The 19,538-nt window shown below is 33.5% G+C and overlaps 1 protein-coding gene across 1 annotated transcript in view; it reads left to right on the forward strand.

Moving 5' to 3' along the window:
• PCDH17 (protocadherin 17) overlaps positions 1 to 19,538 on the forward strand; it is a 120,819-nt gene that overhangs the window by 28,457 nt on the left and 72,824 nt on the right. Inside the window, exons 3-4 of the mRNA XM_010855191.1 lie at positions 10,100 to 10,158; positions 10,292 to 10,464. Coding sequence (XP_010853493.1) covers positions 10,100 to 10,158; positions 10,292 to 10,464 — 232 coding nt within the window. The remainder of the gene's footprint in view (positions 1 to 10,099; positions 10,159 to 10,291; positions 10,465 to 19,538) is intronic.

Here is a 19,538-nt window from a genome sequence, read left to right on the forward strand (position 1 = left end):
TGATCCCTGGATCGGAAATATCCCCTGGAGAAGGGAATGGCAACCCACTCCAGTATTCTTGTCTGGAGAATTCCATAGACAGAGGAGCCTGTCAGGCTACACAGTCCATGGGGTCACAAAGAGTCAGATATGACTGAGTGACTGGAAAAATCTAGTCATTAGAATTAAATATAATATTAAGCATATTAAAATAATTTAATATGAAAGTATAAAAAGAAAGGTACAAATGCCCAAAGAGCCATCTTGTTATCAGGGGTAATAGTAGTATTATTTTGTTTAGTATGTAACAATAATTTTTAAGATCATTTCAAGGCAATTCACATTAATGTCTCATTAAGTTATTTCTGAAAGTATTGGAGGATGAAGAATTATTTTTCTCTATTTCTCAGAGAGGCAGTGCATCAACTGACGGTTCCTGGCAGTCTTTGGCAAGTGTTACTGTTGTACAATGAATTAGGGACATGACAAGTGACCCTATGAAAGTCAGCTGTAGTTTCTCTGTTTAAAAAAAAAAAAATGTGTACAGTGACTGTATTGTGTCTCCTAGGGCAACTGAAGAGAATGAATAGTAAATATCAATAATACTGTTTTGTAGATCCTAATGTAGGGCAGCATACTGCAAATCTCCAAGTATAGAATAGTGATAATGGTGCTGTGATACCATTTACATGCATTTAGATGCAGTGAGGTAGAGTTTCAAAGCATTTCCATATTAGCTAAGTTAATTGGACTAAAAGCTGGTTTGAATCAAATAATCCAATTTTTTAAAATTTCTATTTGGTTATGAGCAAGTTTCTCAAAATTAATAAAATTAGATTTTAAAGAAATGTATTTTGTAGAAAGACAGCATTCATAGTGATAAGAAGTCAAATAATGTGTCACTAATTTTTCTCCCTCCCTTTTTGTTATTTCTCTTCTTATGTGGAGCATTCTAGAAGTTCAGGCTTATAATGAATTTCTGTTGGTGATATATATTTGTGTCGTTAGTTTTTTGGAGGCCCAATTGCAAAGAATTTAGTTTCAGGTATTCCCTCCGGGGGAAAGATTCTTCTATATTCTTCATAGAGATAGAAAAAGAGTACAATAGAAGGAAAGCAGAGGAGAGTTTCTTAAGACTAAATGTCTGATAAAGAGTTAAAAAGTAAACAAAAGAACATCAAACTTCCTCTGCTACTTGGAAGAAAAAGGGAACTGCATATTACATAGGGCTGAGATGGAGATGCTTAGCATCCGGAAGAGAATAGATTAATTAGGGATGTTGAAGTTAGCAATCTTTCAGTAAACTGGTTTGGATGCCTTTCCTAAGACATCGACTCCTGGCCTAATGTGGTGCCCTTGCCAGTGGAATAGCACAGTTAGCATTTCGTGGATCCCGGTGGCCTCTGGGCTCCAACTTTCAGCAAATATATAAAGAAAATGTGCATTTTTCTCTATTTTGTGTGCTTTTCCAGGTAACAATTGCTCTCATTTTACCTTTTGAGTATTTCAATTTTCTTCTTTCTTGTCAAAGATGACTTTAAGATCACAAATTGCATAATTAAATTCTGGCATACCAGCTATTATTAAAGTTATCAGTGCCGTTTATAAAAGGGTTAACATTTTCAAGAGTTTTTCAGATATAGCCACATCGCTTCAAAAATTCATCTAAGTCATCCGAGTTGAATAGTGGACTTAGAGTTCTTATAGGATATAGCTTGTCCCCCCATTTTTTAATTTAAAGTAATGTTAGTTTTTGCTCAATGTGGTAAGAATTTCTCTTTTTTTTTTCCCTTGTGCTTTTAGTAATGTAACACAAGTGTGAACCACACTGTATTTGTATAAAATGTACTATTTTGGAAATCATTGATAAATACAGTTATTGCCATACCTCATGCACTTTAGAAATTTCAAAGCCGTAGGTGCTGTCAGATAACTTTATAAGTGGTGGCTTAAAATGTTGTTGCCTACTTCAGCAATGTGTAGAGAACCACACCATATATTCTGTTGAAGGCAGAGCTATCAGAAGCAATGTCAGTATGAAAAGGCTTAAAGTGAATTATTCACCTCTTAACACTCCCTTGTGTTCAGACTGCTGCAAAGAGAATGCTTGTTATCAATGTGAAAAGCAGTGCCTTTGAATTAAGGGAAAAGTTCAACTTGTTTCATTTTGTTTGCAACCCAGTGGCATCAATACATACTATCAATCTTCTGTCCTTAATTCAAAGGTACTTTTAAAATTTCACTCCCCTGTTCCTCTGAATTAGGAAAACACTGATCATCTAAGTATAACTGAAACTATAACTACACATCCAATTGAACATTCATTTGTGAGAAGTTTTCTCTTAATGATGACTTCAAAGAGTCAAGTACACATTTTCGTTTTTCTTCAATAATTCCAATTCTAGATCAATAACACTAGAATGAAAGCTTTCTTCGTATTTATATTGCAGCCTTTGAAAGAACCTTTTTGTATTTGACATATCTGTCTGCTCTCATATGTTACAAAATTATAAACAGGCTGCTGGCACAGATATATAAAGTTTATTCAGATAAACATAAAACATTTATATTATATACACACATATATGTATATGTGTATAAATATAGTTGGTGAGGTAGATGCTTCTAGAACTTGGTGCAAAATGCTACATCTTTTGTCCCTCATTGTCTAATCTGTTGTCAGTATTATTTATTGTATCTTTATTTTCAAATATTATAGTTTTGAATTTTAGTTTTAATTTTTCAATTTTAGAACTTTCATTTTCACTCTATTTCTTGTCTTTAGGCCCAAGATGAGGATACTGCAAGAGAGGTTCTTAGGGCTCAAAACTTGAGGCACTTACTCTCAGGGTCATGCTTTTACATTCCTGGTCATTCTTCCAATATTCTAAGAGACTTTAAGGTCCTTGTTGGTTAATTCTGTCATCTTTTTCATGCCAGGGTCTCTTTTTATTGATTGATCTTTCTCCTAGGTATGGTTTATATTTTTCTGGTTTATTGCATGCCTTGTAATTCTTGATTGAATCTCAGATATTGCAAATTTTAAATTGTTTTACATTGTTTTACATACATTGAATGCTAGATTTTTATATTGTGCATAATTTGAGCTAAACAAATGCTTGTGGAATGAGTTTACCTACTGAACCTCTGTCCCAAAGGCCTCCTCTTTCGTAAGAAACAGACATAGAAACACAAAATAATATCAAAAAAATGCCAGCAGTTTTTAAACCACTGTCTTCTGTGTTTCCACAACAACGATTCTGGAAATTATATTATATATATATGTTATAATATATATAACATATATTTCTTATGACAAAGAAATTTTCACATATTATCTCATATAAAATTTAAACCACACATTTTAGATCGTCTTATCCTTTGATACTGTCAAAGTTGTAAAATTATTTTGATAATTTTTCATACACTTTGGGGCATCTTAGATGCTAATAATTTCATATTCAGTGTCTTTAGGCTTTACAAAGATTCACTTATTTACAAATATAGAGTGACTTTCATGAGATATTTTCTAAATTAAAAGACTAACCATTTCTAAGGCTGGTTCCTATTTGTTCATGATATAGCTACATTTTTTCATGCATTGAAAGGAAAAGCTTCTTTGCCATAAATGCAGTCTGAAATCTTTATTTACTTAAAGTATGTATTTTATGGCTGGGTAAACAAGAACTACACACAATAAAATGATCTTTGAAAAAAAATGAAAATTAAGCTAAATAATTCATATTTAAGATGACTGTCTTATAGAGTGTTGCTTGGGTTTGTTAGTGTGGGTATATAGAGTTTTAGATCTCAAATCTCTTTGTAGCCTGTCCAAATAAACATGGGATCTCTACATAGGGTTTTGAAAGTTAACTGTATACATTTTAAAGACAAAGTTCAGAAATACTCTTTATTGAGACTATTTAATGAAAACAATTTTAGTTTTATAATTCTCTGTGAGACAGAAGTATCTTCAGTGTGTATGAGATGCAGATGATTACCATATACATTTATATTTAGAATTACCTGTTATTAGCATCCAGTAAAATGAACCTTTTTTGAATGTGTGTGTGTGTTTTCATGTATAACTTCATGAAACTAACACCACAGTCAGCATACTAAGGAGTTCTATCACCCTAAAAAGCTTCCTTATGTTCTGTCTCTATAGTCAATCTTAACCCTGGCATCCACGGATTTATTCTTTGTCATAACAGTTTTTGCTTTTTCCAAAGTCTTATAAATAGAATCATACAATGTACAATTCTTTTGAGATTGGTTTCCTTCACTCAACATGATGCTTCTGCAATTCATCCAAGTTGTTGGATCAGTTGTTCATTTTTGTTGTTGTTTATAGTTTTCATTCTATATATATACCACAATCTGTCCACCTGTTGAAAGTTATCTGAGCTGATTCCAGTTTTGGCAAAGAGAGCTCTTGAAAATTGTACAGATATCTGTGTGATCATAGTTTTCATTTATTTAAGGTAAATATCAAGTTATTGGGTTAATTTTGGTCTTTTCTTTCCCCTATGGATCATATTTTTGTTATTATGTCAAAGAATTCTACCTAACACCAGGTCACATAGATTTTCTGCAGTGTTTTCTTCTTAAGTTTTATATTTTCATTTAGATCTGTGATCAATTTCAAGTTTTTAAAGTTTTTTTGTTTTGTTTTAATAAGTTTTTTATTTCTATTGAATTGCCTTTTGCAACCTGGTAGAAAATCAGTTGAGTATCTCTGTTGGTTACTTCTGAATAGTCTCCTCTGTCACATTGATCTATGTGTCTTTTCCATTGACAATACTACACTGTCTTCATTAGTGTAGCTTCATAGTATCTCTTAAAATAGGGTAATGTGATTCCTTCAAATTTAATCTTTTTTTTTTCAAAAATATTTTGAATATTATAGTTCTTTTTGTTTTAAATTCTAGAATCCTCTTGTCTGTAACTACAGAAAGTCATGCAAAGAATATGAATGGAATTATATTACATGTATAGATTATTTGAGGAACATTGATATTTTGACTATGTTGAATTTTTAATCCATAAACATGATATCTTTCCATTTATTTAGGCCTTCTTTGACTTATTCCATCACTTTTTGTAATGTGCAATGTACAGATTCTGTACTTGCTTTTATTTTTGTAAATAATCTGTTTAAGTATTTGATTCTCAGGAAAATATTATAAATCTATTGCTTCAGATATTTAAGTTTCCAAATAGTTCATTGCTATAATATAGAAATATGATTAATTTTTGTGTGGTGACCTTGAATATGGCAACATTGCTTAATTTATTTGTTGGTTTTGAGTTTTGTTTATTTTCATCTGTCTTGATTCTTATTTTCTGCTTGAGCAATACTATTACCTGAGTATACAACAACACTGTAAGAAAAATTTTTCTTCCTTTTCCAATTTGTGTGTCCTTCTTTCTTGCTTTATTGACCATACTATGGCTTTCGTGCATTGGAGAAGGAAATGGCAACCCACTCCAGTGTTCTTGCCTGGAGAATCCCAGGGACAGGGGAGCCTGGTGGGCTGCCATCTATGGGGTCGCACAGAGTTGGACACGACTGAAGCGACTTAGCAGCAGCAGCAGCAGCATGGCTTTCGTGCAGTGGTGAATAGAAGTGGTGAATGATTTCAGTCTTTCAAGTGTGATGTTTGTATGTTCAAGTTGCTAAGTCATGTTCGATTCATCGCAGCCCTGTGAGGTGCAGCATGCCAGGCTTCCCTATCCTCCACTATCTAAAATTCATGTCTATTGTGTCTGTGGTGGTATCTAACCATCTCATCTTCTGCTGCCCCCTTCTCCTGTTGTCTGCAATCTTTCCTGTCATCAGGGTCTTTCCCAATGAGTCAGTTCTTCATATCAGGTGGCCAAAGTATTGGAGCTTCAGCTTCAGCATCAGTCCTTCAATGAATATTCAGGGTTGATTTCTTTTAGGATTGACTGGTTTGATTTCCTTGCAGTCCGAGGGACTCTCAGGAGTGTTCTGTAGCACCTCAATTCAAAAGCATCAATTCTTCAGTGCTCAACCTTTGTGGTCCGACTCTCACATCCATACATGACTACTGGAAAAACCATAGCTTTAACTAGACGGACCTTTGTCAGCAAAGTGATGTTTTTGCTCTTTAATATGCTGTCTAGGTTTCTCACAGTCGTGTTAGTTATACTCTTTTTTGATAGATGCTGTTTATACAACTGAAGAAGTTTGTTTCTATTCCTGTTTGCTGAGAATTTTTATCATTAATAGATGTTAAGTTGTGTCAAATGTTGGACATATTTTTAAAATTTCCATTTGTATGCTTCTAATAGTTAAAAAAAATCTATTTTGACTCCTTTTGCTATTTTCAGCTCAACTTTTTTATGTACATCTAAGTGGTCATATCAAATTAATCTACTTCCACAAATAAAAAGTTTTCCCAGTTTCAGGCAACATGGTTCAGCTTTAGTAGGTGCTTTCTTTTCTTTATTCAGAGATACTAATTTTTAAAATTGGTATTTTATAGATTTATTTTTAGAGTTCTAGATGAGCAAGTAGTAGAAAATAGTATATCTTAGGAATAGTTAATTACCACCTACTGCTAATAAAAATTATGATTTCAAGTATCATTTATAATTTACTACAATTTGCTGAGCACTAGAAGAGAATGCATAAAGGGAAATATCAAAGAAACCATTTGTATCATACAGACTTTATCTACTTTGTTTGTTTACTTGATTTTTTATTTGTTTATGTTTTCTATAAAAAAGAATGTAAAGAATATCTAAACTTTTATCTTCATCAAAAATCAATACAACAAACCAAAAAAATGAAATTAGGATAGTCAAGCAGTTTCATAAATTAGTTTAGATTTGTTTTAAGTAATCATTCTGAGCAAATGATCATTGAAAAAAAAGTACCAAATATTTGCCATTTTATTTCTGAGTGAAATAGTTTAAAATGATCATCATATCCTACAGTTTAATTCAAAATGTTTACTTTAGAACTTTTCTGTTACTACTCATCAATTCTATGGATCCATTTTTTAACAATAAACAAATTATAAGCTTTAAAAATAAATGGTAAAACTTGCTGTGTTCAAGTTGCATTTGAAGGGAAAACATTCTAGTGATTCACTTTTATGGAAAAGAATGAAGTTTTCAAGAGTTAAATATATTCATAATTTAATTACTCTGCTGAGACCTGAAAGTCTATGTCTTTGACTTCAAATTTTACTTTCTTTCTAGACTTAAAATTTAAGAATTTTAAATGTACAATGTGGAACTCAATTTTTAGAATACACTGTTGGAAAATAGCTAAAAGCCCTTCTATTTCTACATTTAGCAGTTGATATATATGGCTTTTTGTCTGTTTTTTGTTTTACTCTGTAAATACTGTTATTTTGTATTCGGATTATTTTTAATGAGTTTTCAGATACCCTTGGAAACTGGATAATGAAAATGTTATTTTCTATATTAAAATCAGTGTGGTTTTTATAGTGCATTAGTCATAAGTTTGTTAAAGGCTAAATGGCTATTTCATTATAGTAATTATAAACACACACTATCTCTCACATTCCTACCTATTTTAATGGAAAAATGCAGACAGACATTATTAGTCAACTTCTGATACTCTGCTACTATTAAGTTTCAGACTTCTAAAATTGTACTTTGTGAAATTCCATAATAATAAGCCAACATTTTTTTGCTTTTTTTTAAACTACTCTTATTTCTTCTCCTGTATGTATCTTTCTATTTTACTCTTCCTCCTCTCTCTATTTTCCTCTTGCCTTTCTCCCTGCCTTTATTTTTTTCTCTTTCTTTCCTTTCCAAAATTCTTTCTTTTCTGACTGTCTGTTGTTTGTTTTTATTTTCATCAAAACAATATTTGGTAGCATTACCATTGCCCAGTGGTCACAAACACTCTGAGACATACATAGAAACATACAAAGACACGTTTGCACACACACTAGCACATAATTTAAAATAACCCTTCACTTACTTAGAAAATGTATTTCATTTCTTAGTTTAAGTCTCTTATTAGAATTGCTTAGAACGTTGATATTATGCAAACATTTTTAGTTACTGTCTCTATTACATCAGGGGAAGAAAAGTTTTCCTAGTCTATCTCCCTGTGTCTAACTGAATAGGGATCCATATTGTATGAAGTTCCACATAACCATAGCCATTAACATTACAAGATTAGCTGTAATAGCCCTGATATAGCAAATATCAGGGTTTTCCACTTTCCACTTTACATTTTACTCTTTCCGTAATGGGCTTCCCCGGTGGCTGAGTGGTAAAGAATCTGCCTATAATATAGGAGACACAGGAAACCCAGGAGATGTGGGTTTGATCGCTGGATCAGGAAGATCCCCTGAAGAAGGAAATGGCAACCCACTCCAATATTCTTGCCTGGAATCCCATGGACAAAACAGCCTGACTGGCTATGGTCCATAAGGTCACACAGAGTCAGACAGAACTGGGCACACACTCTCCCTAATACCCTGGATTCTGTTTCTGATCTAAATACTCAGGCTTAGCTTTTAGCTGACAGCAATAATGGGTTGATTCATGTTTTCAGCCAATTAAAAAAAAAATGAACTAGATGATTTTAAGTTTATATGTGGAGTTTCCAAGAAATTTTAGTTTTTAAAATTGCAAAATTCTTTTGCAAACAGTTTTGCTCTCGGTGTTGGTTTCCATTACTACTTTAATGGAAGATATTTATCTTTTAAAGATGGATAGGTAGTTATGGAAACAATTAAGGTGCTTCACAGAATCTGGAAATTTGTAAAACATATTAATAAAATATATCTGCTACCAACTACTAGTTAAAATAGATTAGGAGTGAGAAATTAATCTACCTTGTTTACCGTTGTCTTTGCATTTATCTTGACAAAGGTCATTAGAACCACAATAAGAAACAGATTAAGAAATTTGTGGAAGTTTTTCCTGTCCCCCAACTTCTAGCAGACAGTGAACCTTAGAGAATACTTTAAGCTATTACTCTCAACATTTTTTTCCATTAATAGTTTAAAAAGCCAAATAAATTATTAACATGGGACAAGAAAAGAGTCTTATTAGTTTAAATTAGCCTTATTTATAAGGAAAACACATATTGCTCTACATTAAGCCTTACCTTGGGTCCTCTGCTTCATGAATTATGTGCTTCTGTGTCACGGATACTTGCACGCTTGATGATCTTGTAGGAACCCATAGCTGCTTCAGAGCACAATGGTGTGATATGAAGTGAGGCAGAAAACAGGAGAACCTTTGTCGCTGAGTCAGCTGCAAGAAGAAGTAATGTGTATGAATGTACAGTATAGGGAGATCTATGAAAGATCTACTCTCTTTCTCCCAAAAGACTCTGTTCCATGGTACAAGGAGAATTCAGTTCTATTTGGCAGACCTCCATGTCAGTTTGGAAGCAGTAAAAACAACCACAAAAACAAGTCTCATTTCTCAGTGTCTTTAATTCTCCATGTTTTAAGTAACATTTTAATTCTCATTTTTATTTCACTTTGTTCTAATAATCAAGAGCTAACACCCCTCTCCCTTGTATTGAGTACAATTTCCAGTGTAAGGATGCAGCTAAGAATGAATTACAGAGATGAGTCCAGTCATAGGTGCTATGCTTGTGTTTGTCACCGGTACAATTTGAAGGAAAGGCTCTATATCTCTTAATTGAGGCGGGGATGACTTTAATACATCAAGGAGGGCAAAGAACCCCAGCAGATGATGCAAATTTGTTTCAAAATGAGTATTATTAAATAATTCATGTTTTTAATATGGAGAAATTAGGTCATTTTTCCACTCCTCCCACAAATGTTCAATCTTAATATCTAAGTAATGAAACAACACAGAGAATGTTATCTATCCTGGTACTAACAGAGAATGCCAGTTATGACAGGCTCATTGTTTACTTTAACAGGTAATTTGTGGACTGGAATCATTTAATTGTTCTGAGTACATAATTACATGTCAGCAATTTCCAATTTAATTAAAATGTACAAATCTGAAGATTAAGGGAATTTTTGAATTATTAATCATTTTTCCACTAGGAAATCTTGTTGCTCTGCAGGAGATTTGTCCAGTGTACAACTATACGTATTTTTTTCCTTCTTTTTCGCAGACAGACAATTTTCCCGCAGAGCCCAATTACATGGGCAGCAGGCAGCAGTTTGTTCAAAGGTAAGGCCTATTAAATAACTTTCTCGGCTTCCCCATTTGCATTCGTGTCAAAATTGCTTTGCAAGAGTCTACACTTCAGGTTCAAACTTGTAGAGACAATACTTTCTCTTCTTTTTCTTTATATGTATTTCAGTAGCTCCACGTTTAAGGACCCAGAAAGAGCCAGCCTGAGAGACAGTGGGCACGGGGACAGTGATCAGGCTGACAGTGACCAAGACACTAACAAAGGCTCCTGCTGTGACATGTCTGTTAGGGAGGCGCTCAAGATGAAAACGACTTCAACTAAAAGCCAACCACTTGAACAAGGTGAGTGAAGCCTTCCAATGCTTACCAAGTATAAAGCTTAAGCAATATTAAACCTCAGAATACTAGTTGTAGTTTATCACCTTGGAATGGAGCTTTTATAATATAGCAAAATAAACATCAATACTTCAGTAACCACAGAAAAATGAAGTTCATGGATTCTGAAGTTCATAGCCTGAAATCTTCCTAAAATGAGAACTTTTCCAAAGTCACTAGATTATACTTATTTTTATGAACATTTACTAACCTTTGCTGTTTTGCATTTTAGTAAAGGAAAATATGATATATGTTAACTAGATATGCACATTTTAATATATTAATATAAAGATTAAATGAATAAATTTAACATATTTAGGTGAAATGAAAACTTGATTGAAATTGTATAGCTCTTAGCAGGGTTGGTATTATTTTTAGTGTGGGTTTTAGCTCCAAAGTCATTTTTCAAGAGTCAAATAACAGCTAAGCCAGAGTTCTGGCTCCTTCTTTTGATTTACATCTAAGTCTTCCTGGATATCAAATAAACATGAACTTGTTTACTCTGATAGAGGTAAAAGAGAAATGCTTCTTCATGTATACATATGTCTTTTCTAAAAGTCTAACTTCAATTATTAGCTTGATATGTCTTTTTATTAATTGTGATATTTTTATTGTTTTAAACACAGTACAATGTTTATTAATGATTCACCCAAAGATAATTAAGCTACTCTTTTGTATAAGACTTAGATGTTGTGAAAAAGCTTTTTTATATCTAATTATAAAAAGTAAAAAGAACTGTTGCATAAGTTGAATTTCAGAGTTAGAAATGCATATTATATTAGTTAATATTAGTTTTCAAAATATTGATGATATGCAAGTATGTTTGATATTTAAGTTTTGAGGAGCTATATTTAAACTATTTGAACTTATTTATTCTTCTAAGTCATTTAATGATAGATGATTCATAGAATGTAAATTTTTGCCTCTAGTGTAATCTCTCCTATCACATATACATCAGCAGATAGAATGCTTTTTATTTATCTAATCATGTTGAAATTTCAATTCAAATATGCACATACACACATATATATACATTCAATACAGAAATTAATTAATATATATATATTTAAGTTTCTGCAATCAATATAATTATGCTGGCCTTATTTTAAGAATGACCCTCTCCAAAGCCTTGTTTTCTAAGTAATAAATGCCAGATATATTGTAGCAAGTTTTTGCATAACAAGGCAATATTGTTTTAAAAATTACTTTAAACAAAAGTTATTTGAATACTTACCTAATATTTGCAGTTCTTGCAAATTTGAATGATTATTTGATGTGACATATGTGGTCTTTATGGGTTTGACTATACAAAATCATATAAATATTTTAGGCACATTTTAGGTAATGAATTTTTGGATTTTGGTATGTGAATACACAGCCTAACAGACTCGTCTACGTCTGTGATAAAGTGGTTTGCATGTAATTCATTGGCTACTATTTGTAAAGCTTCATAGAGTAAGTAAAGCATTTACATTTACTGTCATATCTTCATGAGAAAATTTGTTAATTAAAACCAGGCTGCTGCTCACTGCAACTACTGCTAAGTCACTTCAGTTGTGTCCGACTCTGTGTGACCCCATAGACGGCAGCCCACCAGGCTCCCCCGTCCCTGGGATTCTTCAGGCAAGAACACTGGAGTGGGTTGCCATTTCCTTCTCTAATGCATGAAAGTGAAAAGTGAAAGGGAAGTCGCTCAGTCGTGCCCGACCCTCAGCGATCCCATGGACTGCAGCCTACCAGGCTCCTCTGTCCACGGGATTTTCCAGGCAAGAGTACTAGAGTGCGGTGCCATTGCCTTCTCCCCTGATGCTCACTATGAACTTCTTAATTCCTTTCCATACACTGAATGAGCAATGTAATTGATAAGAATGAAAAAAAAAAAAACCCTATAAGTAAAGGACATTTATGTCTGAAAATGTAGTTTATATTGAAAATCTGTTATTTTTTCCTATTTTGGTATCAAAAAGTAATATCTTAGAAGGGTAGCTATTAAAAGAACATATAGTTGATGTATATTTTAATTAATATTACACATAAAATAGCTTCTAGTCTACGAGTAAGAATGCCAATAGAGATGTCTCCTGTAAAAAAAGTAGTTTTCATGTATTAACAAACATGAGAAAATTATGAATCCGAAGGCCACACTGAGAAGATAATCTCTGAATTACATAGGAGACTGACTTGTACTTTAAAACATGATTTTTGAAGGATTAACTAAGAGTATTTGATTGATTGATGGATTTGGCTCATTAATTCATTTATTTAATAAATATCTATTAGATGCTTTCAATAGTAAGGAAAATTAGATACTTTTGGGACATCAGAAATAAATTTGATTTGGATCCTGCCTTCAAGAAACTGTTGGAGAAGGAAATGGCAACCCACTCCAGTATTCTTGCCTGGAAAATCCCACGGACAGGGGAGCCTGGCAGGTTATAGTCCATGGGGTCGCAAAAGAGTCGAACACAACTGACCGACTTCACACTTCAAGAAACTGTATGTAACTGTGGTAGAGATGGGAGACTCTCTCTGTGTCTCTCTCTCCTATCTCCTCTCTCATTTACCTGTATCTCTTGTCTCCCTACCTACCTCTCTATCTACCTCCAATCTGTCTTTTTCTGTCCATCACCTAGACCATCTTTTTGGCTCCCTGGCTCCCTTCCATTATGTTTTGTCTTTTTCCTATCTATGTATCTTATGTATACATCTATCTACCTACCTATCTAGATGCAGAGGAGGCTAGTATCTGTTGTTTTTACTACTTACCATAAACTATGCTAACTTCATTTTAACATTAGTTTATTTAACCTGAAAACTCTAAAATAGCTAGCATTTGTATCTTACATATAAAAAAACTGAGCTTATGGGGAACTTGTTAACTTGCAAAGCAGGTTGGAATTTTATCTTAGATCTAGATATGACCAAAATTTATATCTTTTCTATAGAACTTTATCTCCAAATAGTCAAATTTACTCAAATATACATTCTGATTCATTGCTATGACTAGATATCAAGTAAACATTGAAGGTTAAGTTAAAACTTGAGTTCATGTATATGAACCTTGGGGGAAAATATCAAAATGACTTATATGCATTGAATTATTAGTGGCTAAAACATAATATTCTTTTTGGTATTCATTGCATTTATAAATAGATGAATATAGTTCCTCTCACATTTATAGATGTTAAGAAACTTTGTCAGTGTTCCATGCTGTAAGTAGTGAAGTCAGCATCAGAAATAAAATAGCATGCCTCCAGGGTTTGTCCTCTTAACCAATGCTTTATACTATTCATATAATGAATGGTTTACTCAGAAAAGTAAATAAATAAATAGCAATCAGCCATTGTCTTGGTCATTGTAACTCTGTTAATTTATTTGAAAAGCATCGTAAGCGTCAATGCTAAATTAATTTAATGTACACCTATAAAGAGTAATTTCTTTTACAGATGAAAGAAGATGACAGCAGTATTCAAATTATTATCTCATGTCCAAGTTTCATATGTTAAACACTAATTTTTAATATCTTAAAAAAATCTCATAAAAATGGAAATAAATTTCCTTTAAAACAAAAAGGAAACAAAAAGAAACCTATTTATCACTTTTGCTCTTTCTAAAATATTTATAGTAGTGTCTTAATAGTTTTTAAAAAGTTGTAGCATGTTATATTTCGTATTTTTATATTAATTTAGTTGGCTTCTTTCCTTGTTTAAATTATCTCTATTAAGAAAAATAATGTTCTATTTCTAAATTAAAATACTATTTTAACTTAGAAATTAAAATCAATTTAAAAAATAATCTTCATATTTTCAATGGACATTTTCTATGCTAATAATAATTTCCCTTTGCAAAAGGTTAGTACATTTGAAATTTTATTTCATTAACTCAACTGTTGCTATTTTATTTTCTCTTTTGTACCATTAGATTTTTTCCATTTGTTTTATTCCTGTTATTTGTGTACTTTTGCTACCATCAGTTTAAGCATCCCAGATATACAGCATTAGTATGTGTTGCCCATTATTTTAGAAAAAAAAATTTGAAAGGATTCAGTAGCTAACTGATGGTATGCACTATAGCTGAAGATAGCTTTAAGGATTTTATGTTAATAAACCCTCTAATAGAAATAAGTTATTTTAGTTTCTCTTAGTGTGATTTAAAAAAAAAACACCTCTCAAAGAATGTACTTAGTTTCTTACTATTTGAGTTCAGTTTTCTGTCTGCCCTCTCTGTCAATAGATTTTTCCGCATATATTCGCCATCAAATATTAAATGTAAATAGGTAGATTAATTGGTAGATAGAAAGAGGAGGGAGATAATAGTAAAACAATCTGAATGTTTTGGAATTCATATGGTGCCCATAGTAGCACATTCACACACACACACACACACACATACATATTATTTAATAAGTCATTGTTTATCAGAATGACACAGAAAATTGACTAAAATACATTTGATCTTATTCTGCTGATTTTATATTTTGGAATGAGAAAAGCTAATTTATATCAAGAACTAATAAAAATGCATAATGTTACTTCTGAAAACGAGTCACAATTTTACAAAGAAGAAAAACTCTCAAAAATTTGTGAAGGTAATTTACAACTTATACCTCAGAATACCATTTATACTTACAAGGAAGTATGGTACCCTTGAATTTCTATCCATCAGAAGCCCTGTAAAGTATTTTGATTTTTAGCAATAATTGCTTTTTTTTTTTTAAAAAAAGATGTAATAAGCTCTCCCTAAAATTCAGTAGTCACTATTGATTCCCAAATAATAAATGTGCAGTTATCATAAATGCTGACCAGCAATTTCTCTGAGCTTCTTATTGATAGCTCAGTGACTGTTCTCAATTTTTCAAGGATAATCGGTCTTCTGATATCTTTATGGGTCACTGAAACCAACTCCTTGAGTTGAAGTCTCACGCTAGTGGAGTAGCATTGTTCATCCTGACTACTGATGGCCTGGCTTGTGCTAGAGACTGCAATGGAACACCACTCACATGGAATGCAATACCCTGTGGGGGCCAGATTGTTGGTGCCCTCCCTGGTGACTGAACTCCAGGACATTTCTGAGCCTCAGGAGTTGTTCCTTTCACATTCTTTTTTGTTTCTCATTTTATTTAATTGCCTTATGATTTCTTTTATTCTATTCAAGTCTCTGTCTCCCCTATTCTCTCTACTGCCAGAAAAATCTGACTTCTTAAATTATGTTCTGACTTCAAAACATTTCACAATGGAATCCCTGATTATAATCTAATAAAAATATAGTCAGTAGAAAGTTGAGAATAAATGAAATACCAAATAAAGTAGGTTTGCTCCACTGAATTCAGTTTTAAAACTAATTGCATTCTTAAGGGTTGCCTTTCCTCTTTCCAGAGGACATTCTAGAAAACTACAAAACTAAAGTTAAGAGATTTTTTTTTTGTAGCTGTTCCTTTTTTTCTTTAAGTTAGTATTTAAATGTTGCTTCTGGACCCCATATTTCATAGCAGGTTTATACTAGTTTCAATGACTGCAGTATTTGTTATATGATTTCAGAGTTTGGTGAGACTCTGAGGTCCACTCCTTTTAATCTCCCTCCCTAATTCACTGCATAATGATTGCAATGGCACCATATTTTTAATTATGTCTGGAAAGGAAACAGTTTCCACAACCTCTGCTTTACCACGAAGGAGCTATTTCAGAAAGCAGTAGTAGGGAAACAGGAGAGTAGAGGTTGAGATCCTTGTTCATGTGAGTGAATGGGGAGCCATGCATTCAGGATCTGGGGGGAGCTTATTGAGACAGAGGGTTGGGAAGCCAGACACAAATGTGACCTACATTACAATTTCCCCTAGAACTGACCCTGATTAGAAAAGTGCTAGCTTAGTACTTCAATGTTCTCAAGCTTCTGTTCTGTTTTCTCTTCTGCATTATGGTTACCTTCGAATCAAGCAGTGTATTTTCCCAGGCCTACCCAGAACAGGCAACAGCAAATCTACTTCTACAGAAGTAAGAACATGAAGATGGTGACTGTGTCCATCTTCTCAGCAGCCATCTGGCAGTCTCTGAAAATAATTTTTAAAAGAAATGTTGCTATAAACAATAGGAAATTTGTCTTAGGAAGGGAATGGAAAATTACAGCCATATATAGGGGATGGGAAGGAACTGTTAAATATTTAATGCCAGAGAGAAATAATTTACGAAATTTTAGAGGAACTTCTGCTTTATGATTTGCATACATGGTGTTTAAGAAATTGTATTATTTGCCAAGAATTCATATTATTTTCAAGCCCTGTGAGTTTTTATTAGCCTGCATCTATCCAAGAGCACTGTAATACCATTTTCGCCACCTCCCTGTGCTGTCTTTTAGGACCTTCCAAATTCATCTGGCTTTACATTTTACTAGATAAAATATTTTTCAAACTGTGAGCAGCTTCACTTTATTTTTGCTTACCAGGCTTTGCAACTGTCCCATGGATCACCTAACTTTAAAAGTTTCAATGACATCTCTTTTTCTCATGTGCAAACATCTGCTTCTAGAATTCAGCATCTGGTATCATGAAAATAGAGAGATTTTATCACTCTCACATTTGTTGCTCATCGTAAAGCCTTTCTAACAAGTGTTGCATGATTTACTATAGACTCAATGTGATTTTGAGATTCTCTTGCTTTTAATAAGCACAGCAATGACTTTTGCTGAAACATCCCAATTAGGAAATGTTGGGAGAGTATTTCCCAAACTTTTGAAACTAGTTTTGCTGTATACTTGGGGCAACGGAATCCTCCCCAGCCTTAGAATTACACACTCTCAAATATTCCCAATCAACTAGAGGATTTTAAATTCTTAAATAATATTTATAAATAATCACAATGTATTTTTTAATTTTTATAAGTCAAATTCTATACTAGTCATATGCATTTTTATGAAAGCAGGAGTGTGCCCATAAATGCTAAAAATATAAAATGGTTATCAGCTCCTTTGTTAATTAAGAACTGCAAGAAAATCATGTCATTTGGTCTAAAACCTCCCAGTAATTTCCTGTTATTTCACTTTAATAACATGTTCTAATATTGCAGGTTCTCTATTCTTTTGAAAGCCATATTACAGAACTTCATGGTAAGAATCCTTGAAGTATAACTCCTCTATTGTGTGTATAAGAAAACAGATTGACTTCCATGGGGCCTTCAGGCTAGCCGAAGAGGTAGTACTCATTCCAGGTTTATAATTTTCTGTCTAGAGCCCTTTTCATCCTTCTGTGTCATTCCTGTGTCACATTAATAGACACCTCAAAATCTCTGAAGAGGCACTTCAGATTCATCATCATACTTCTTTTCCTTATTAATCTGAAGAAGTCAACTGCCATACTCCAGAGCTTGATTCTTTCATACATATTGAATACATTCTTCACATAGTCATATATCTTATATATATTGAATAAAGATATTGAAATAAAGTTCCAAAAGGTCAATTAAATGTATCATTCCTTAAGCTATACACTGATGCTTCTGGATTATTTGTCACCAGGCATTCTGAAATAAATATTCTTTTCAATCTGGATACATTACCTATACCTCTCCTAACTGTGGGTCCTTGATACCTTCTTAGCATGCTAAGGAATGGTGGTGCCAAAAGAGATTTTCATTCATTCATTCAATATTTTAATAAATGATTGTGTCAAGGATACAAAGATATATGAAAACACAGGCTGGGTCCTCAAGAAGTTCACACCGTATTAAGGGAATTTGACACACAATCATGAGGTTGGTGCACTGAGAGGTTTGCCCTGAGTATCAATGGAGTCAGGAGAATGGAAACCATGCCCGGATTTGGAGGATCAAAGAACATTTCTGGAGAAGAAGACATCAGAGCTGATTCTTCAGCATATGTTTAGCTCATTTGGCAGAGTGAAGTTGGGGTGGGTGGGAACATGACAGGCACTCTCAGAAACACAGGAAAGGAAGCAGAGTTTGGCAAGCTGCTTAAAGGCATGTGAGCAGAGATGTGTGAGAATAGGAATGTAGAATAGAGCCTGGGGAGGTGAGTAGAAGCCCAATGATGGGACCACTGAAACACAGCCCTGGGAGGTAACAGTTCAGACTTCTTCTTAAAGGTATGATAGTTATGGCAGTGTCTTGGGAAATAGGAATACAATTAGAAAGCTGGGCAAGTAACACAAGGCAAGACAGTATGAGCCCTAGAGTGGTAAAGAAAGGAATGGAACAAAGTGGAAGATTCAAAAGTTTTAGAATTGCTTAGTATTCACTTGAAATTGATTTTGATATAAGGATTTCTAAAGGAAAAAATGACTCTGTTCATTTCCAAGGCAAATCATTCAAAATCACAGTAATCCTAGTCTATGCCCCAATCAGTAACGCTGAAGAAGCTGAACGGTTCTATGAAGACCTAAAAGACCTTTTACAACTAACACCCAGAAAAGATGTCCTTTTTATAGGGGACTGGAATGCAAAAGTAGGAAGTCAAGAAACACCTGGAGTAACAGGCAAATTTGGCCTTGGAATACGGAATGAAGCAGGTCAAAGGCTAAAAGAGTTTTGCCAAGAGAACGCACTGGTCATAGCAAACACCCTCTTCCAACAACATAAGAGAAGACTATACACATGGACATCACCAGATGGTCAACACTGAAATCAGATTGATTTTATTTGCAGCCAAAGATGGAGAAGCTCTATACAGTCAGCAAAAACAAGACCAGGAGCTGACTGTGGCTCAGATCATGAACTCTTTATTGCCAAATTCAGACTTAAGTTGAAGAAAGTAGGGAAAACCACTAGACCATTCAGGTATGACCTAAATCAAATCCCTTATGATTATACAGTGGAAGTGAGAAATAGGTTTAAGGGACTAGATCTGATTGACAGAGTGCCTGATGAACTATGGACTGAGGTTCATGACATTGTACAGGAGACAGGGATCAAGACCATCCCCATAGAAAAGAAATGCAAAAAAGCAAAATGGCTGTCTGGGGAGGCCTTACAAATAGCTGTGAAAAGAAGAGAAGAGAAAAGCAAAGGAGAAAAGGACAGATATAAGCATCTGAA

This window comes from Bison bison, unplaced genomic scaffold (assembly GCF_000754665.1).
Source record: "Bison bison bison isolate TAMUID 2011002044 unplaced genomic scaffold, Bison_UMD1.0 scf7180017864357, whole genome shotgun sequence".
Classification (NCBI taxonomy): Eukaryota; Metazoa; Chordata; class Mammalia; order Artiodactyla; family Bovidae; genus Bison; species Bison bison.